Genomic DNA, 5890 nt, shown 5'->3' on the forward strand with positions numbered 1-5890 from the left:
CTTCATGCACTCCTTATGGCGGCTTCAAAGTCCTGAAATCATCACTTGTACTCCGTTCTTGATCCCCTTGCGCATGCCATCAACTCCATGCGTGTTCTTGCTCCAATGTTCATCCTTCTCCAAGTTAGACCCTTCATTTGTAAGCAAAACAAATGTATCCAATTTAGGCAGCATCATAATCTCATGAACATTAGAATCATTACCAAGAAACGAAAGTACCTGGTAATTTAATTGGCGTGCGCGAGCTCTAGTAATTGGTTCAGTATATGTAACAGTAGGGGCTGTGGGTGTAACAATGGTATTGATGTCCTCATCAGAGCCCATGAACCTCATGTAACCCATCTGTGTGTTTACCAATTTCGTCAGAGAAAGGCTATGGAAACCCTCACCATGCTAGTTAATTGGACGATTTAGAACAATAGAAATGCATGTGTCTTCCAAAGGTATTTCAACCATGGAAAACATCGTCCTTGCATGCATTACAAATGAGGTGGCAAAATGGGTCAAGGGTGGGGCAAAGGATTTGGGAAACATTATGCCTGAAGAATAGACCTGTTATATTATTTTATCCTTTCGTATCTTAATTAATGGAATGAGATAAATAGTTTGCGTCCATTTTTAAAAAATCTCGTAGCTTGCAAAGTTCTAACATCCACTTACAATGCTCACGCTAGAGAGAGCGTGTACTACCGTGTTCTCTCAGGCATTATTGTAGGACGCGATTAGTGTCTTAACATGCAATGTTTGAGCGTTAAACGTTCAACTCTCAAAAACATATCACTTCAAATTACATCGCAAAAAGAAGAACATACACTTGCATTTTTTTGCAATTTCATGCAACCATAAAAAGCTCAACGAGATATTATATAACACTTTGAAATAAGACAAGTTTTGTGAACAACCAAAAAAATGTAATCATCAATTAGACTGATAATGCTTTTTTATGAATCTCCACAACAAAAAAGGTACTTATGTATGAATATGTTAGAAGTCAGAGTATCTTTACATGCTACACAACTACTATTCCTTAGATTAACTAGTTGGGCATAACTTCCTCCTTTTTTTTCAAACCATGTGATGAACAAGCTAATGCGATGTAAAGTAATCGTACCTCGCCCTAAGATATGAAATGTGAATCTACATTGGGCAGCTAGAAAAACAAACATAAAAGTATACAAGCGCTTCTGAAAAAAGAAAGTTGAACAACTTATCCTTCATAGGCCATCTAGCTAATCGAGGGGTTTAATTTGAATAACTTTGTTCGGCCACAATCATGACAAAGTGAACCTTTTGTTGAAGCCGGAACTCTGCAATAAAGCTGCAATGGCAGATCTCTTTTTACCAAGGGAATCCAAACAATGCTAGGCTGCTGCACACAATGCATTCTCACTCACGAGTCCCAGAGGAAGTGGGTGAGTTATTAAGGAGGGTGAGTGAGGTGCACAAAAATAAATACTATAAGTACTCCAAAGTAGTGGAGTACCAAAATTATAGGCCTCTTTGAATGAGAGGATTTTCATAAAACATTTGGAGATTGTGATCCTTAAGAATTTTCCTGTATTGCTTATTTGATTCGTAGATTGAATTCTATAGGATTTTTTTTCTTCTATAAGCACTCCCTTATAATACTGCATTTTATAAAGAAAATGTAGCATTGGCTATGCAGTAAATCAGAACAAGTGATCTGCATGGTACGTATGCATGCTATAATCGACTGAATTATTGGACTAACCGCATCAAGATCGGATCCCATCGACCCTATCCTCCAATTAAAATATCTCTCCAATGGACGCTCGTGTCCCACGCTCTCTGGAAGCGACCCCCTCCCCTCCCTCTTTTGCTCTGTCAGTTAATCTACCTCAAGCTCACACGCCGTGTAGCTAGGATCGATCGATGCAGCTTCCCTTCTCTTCCCTTCCTATTTAACAAGGTAGCCACCCCACGCTCTTTGCACCTCAGCAAGCACCAACACACACGCTAGGAATGGCGATGGCCAGGACTACGACGCTCCTGCTGGTCGCCGCGGCTCTCCTCGGGGCCTCATGCAGCGCGTGGGAGGTCAACATCCGCATGCCGACCTCGGCCGCGGACGTGGACGAGGCCGTGGTGGCGCCGCTGATCCATGCGCTGCGGCCGCTGCTGGGTTCCGGCAAGCACGCCGGAGTGAAGTGCGACAGCTGGGTGCTGGGCGTGGAGGCGCACAACGTGCGGGACTGGAAGACGGTGCCCGCCAGCTGCGAGGGCTACGTCGGCCATTACATGCTCGGCAAGCACTTCCGCCGCGACTCCAAGATCGTCATCGACCAGGCCCTCGCATACGTCGACAACCTCAAGCTCGCCGGCAACGGCAAGGAGGTGTGGGTCTTCGACATCGACGAGACCACCCTCTCCAACCTCCCCTACTACGCCAAGCACGGCTTCGGGTACGTACTACTTGATTGTATACCTACGTGCACACCATGCTACATATGCGTGTACATATATACATGCAGTTGCGAATTATTGCAGGTCCATCTGAGCAGGGATTTTTCGTTCACAGGAAGTAAAGATCTGACTAGACCTCGTTAGTTAAAATCAACTCACAAGTTAGACAAGAAAAGACACCAATAACATTGTGGCATCGTAATCTCTATTGAATGAGAGTTGGAAAACAAGTGAGAGTAGAAGTACGATATAAAAAGGAATGTACTCATCATTAGCGTCGTAAGATCTCTATTGAACGAGAGTGGGAGTACTCATCATTAGCTTTGTACTGGACACGTGGACATCATCATTGCTGGTCACCTCCAATTAATCGGAGTTACAGAGACGGCCAGCAGGACCATATATATGTCCCTCCAGTTTTTAGATATAGAGATGTGATGGGCAAGAGCATGGGCATGTGATTGCCGGAGTAGGACCGTATATCTGTTGTCCACTTGGCTACTTTTATCAACGGATTTATTTTTCAACCGTCCTTATCGACATATACTTTCTAATTATGTTATTCTTATTTGAGTTTAGATCGAGAATACTTTTTTTATAAAATGTACGAAGTCAGAACATCTTGCGCATAGTTACATAAGCCACAACACTGTTCCTTAGTTAAGAACATTCTCTTGAACCAAAATGGAAATTAACTTGAAACGTAGTAGAAGTCTAGATAATATCTAGCCAAGATAATGCTAAAGGTTTTGTTTGAAGCTATGATTAACTAGCTGTGTATAACTTCCTTACATAATGTAACGAAGGAACTAGTGCATTGCTATTTAGAGTAAATCATACCTTGCCCTAAGAAATTTTAAGTGAATCTACAATGGGTGGCTAGAAAAAAGAAACATAAAAGGTTTACAAGCGCGTCCGAGAAAAGAAATAATGATGAACAGCTGCATATCTAACTAATCGAGGGGTTCCAATAACTTTGCTTCACCACAATCATGAAAAAACTAACCTTTTTTGTTGAAAGCCGAGACTCAGTTGCAATATATAAGGCTGCAATAGTAAACCTATTTGATCAAAGGAATCAACAAAGCTGAGCTGCTGCATGCAAAGCTATGAACGATTATGTTAAATACTACAAGTAGTGAGTAAGTTTGGCATTCGTTCTTGGTCCAGCAAAACAGTAGCGTGATGATGCCGGAGTACGACCTCACTGTGTCATATTCATTATTTTATATCCTCCACTTGGCCAACTTTATTTACCGTCAGTCTCATTCGTCGTCCACAATACGTACTATACTCCTTTCAAAAAAAAAAACGTACTGTACTGCCCATGCATGTGCATTACGTACAGATACAGAGCATTAGGTTTAGGTACTGCTCATCCACTTGACCATTTGGCCACTTGGACCACAATCTAGGTTACACATGTTTCTTCGGTTTGCATAATTACTAGTAGCTAATATGGTTGAATCTGCCATTAATCTATCCTCATATACATGTGCTTTTAGGGCTACACCGTTCAACGCGACGAGCTTCAATGCGTACGTGCTGGAGGGGAGCGCGCCAGCGCTGCCGGAGACGAAGAGGTTGTACAACAAGCTGCTCTCAGTCGGCATCAAGCCAGTGTTCCTCACCGGACGGACCGAGGACCAGAGGGCCGTCACCATCACCAACCTCCGCCGCCAGGGGATCTCCGGCTGGATGAACCTGCTGCTGAAGCAGCCCGGGTTCAAGGGCTCTGCGGTGACCTACAAGTCCGGCGAGAGGCAGAAGCTGCAGGACGCTGGGTTCGTCATCGTCGGCAACATCGGCGATCAGTGGAGCGACATCCTCGGCGCGCCGGAGGGCGCCCGCACCTTCAAGCTCCCCGACCCCATGTACTACATCGGCTAGGCTGTTTCCTGACACCATTGATTGCTCCTCAGTCCTTATCCACGAATGAATAAACTCCATGCTCTTAATCATATGCATGCTTCGTCAATAATCGCCCCCGCGCGCACCCTGTTGTTGCTTGATTAATTTCGATTGTTGAGAACTTGAGATCAGTTATTATGAATTAGACATGCTCTGGGAAAGCTGCTTGCTGCTTAATCAGTGCATCCATGGTCCACTGTTATTTTTTGCAAGAAACCCATGGGCTATATTATAGTATAGATGTGTTGTTCTTCCTAACTTCGATCTTGTACTGCTGATGGTGTACTTTTTCTACTAAACATTGTTGATTTTTTGTTTGAGGGATTCTAAACATTGTTGATGATGTAACTAATATTAGAGGTACATAATATTATCACATATATCTTGAACCCCTCCACTAATGGGCCCATTTTGGCCCGATGGAGGAAGGGATCATAATTGGCGGACCACCAAACACCTGTCAGGAGAGGCAACCAAGCACCCACATAGATGATGGGTTATGTCCACTGATAGTGTACAACTGACGATTATGACGTTGTTCTTGTGTCTTGCATGTTGTGTGCATATGTATTGTATGTAACTTTTCAATAGAGTTCAGAGCTAGATTGGAGACTGGCTTGGTCTCTTTGGAGACCAAATCCTGGAGTGTAGACTCCTCGATCAAAGAATGTTGGTCTAAACAGGTGTCCAACAAGAATCATAAGAGGAAGGCTATAGAAACCGTAACTATGCTATTAATTGGACGATTTGGAATGAAAAAAATATGCACGTCTTTCAAGGTATTTCAACCATGGAAAACATCATCCTTACATAGATTAAAAATAAGGTGGCTAGGGATGGCAATTTCGCCCATGGGTATGGGTATCCGCGGGTACCCTACCCGAAAATAGTGGGCATGGGCAAGACTTGGCAAGATTTTGTACCCATGGGTAATGGGTATCCATACCCACAAAATATATGGATAGGGCATGGGTATGAGATTGCCCCCATGGGTAACCCAATGGATACCCAGAAAATATTAATAAATAAAAATAACTCCTATGATATGTGAGGTCGACATCCAACTCCTATTGCCCAACTCTTAACTCCTTATTCCCTAAACCAACCATAGCTAATAGGCTCCCAACAACCAGCTCACACCCCTCCTATGTCCTATGTGACTCCTCGAAATGATGAAATCTTGACTCATCACCAACACACTCTCTTCCAACTCTCGAACTAGCAAACCCCAAATCCCGTCGTCGCCTTCCACTATGTCGGCTTCCACCAACCACTTATCGTAATCCCTTGCCGGCTGGAATTGGCCACACACTACAGGACGTCGTGTCGGTACTAGATTGATTTCCCATCATGAATATTACATTCATGTATGTACTTCTTTAAAATTTAAATGCTATATATGTTGTACCCATTGGATACCCATTGGGTATAGGATACCCGATGGGTATGGGCATGGGTGTCAATTTGTGCCCATGGGTATTGAAATGGGTGGGTATAGACAGTTTCTATGGGTATGGGTTTGGCAAGAGGAGGTTGTACCCACTCATACCCTACC

General features: G+C 43.4%; 1 protein-coding gene across 1 annotated transcript; it reads left to right on the plus strand.

Annotated features, from left to right (window-relative positions):
* The first annotated feature begins 1886 nt into the window (after positions 1-1886).
* LOC147973924 (stem 28 kDa glycoprotein-like) lies at positions 1887-4512 on the plus strand. The gene is made up of 2 exons (XM_087522297.1): positions 1887-2423; positions 3930-4512. Exons 1-2 carry the CDS (start codon positions 1984-1986, stop codon positions 4312-4314), a joined length of 825 nt encoding a protein of 274 aa, XP_087378423.1. The 5' UTR covers positions 1887-1983; the 3' UTR covers positions 4315-4512.
* The last annotated feature ends 1378 nt before the right edge of the window (positions 4513-5890 follow it).

This window comes from Triticum urartu, chromosome 5A (genome assembly GCF_056163025.1).
Source record: "Triticum urartu cultivar PI428250 chromosome 5A, HENAU_Tu73, whole genome shotgun sequence".
In the NCBI taxonomy this organism is placed as follows: domain Eukaryota; kingdom Viridiplantae; phylum Streptophyta; class Magnoliopsida; order Poales; family Poaceae; genus Triticum; species Triticum urartu.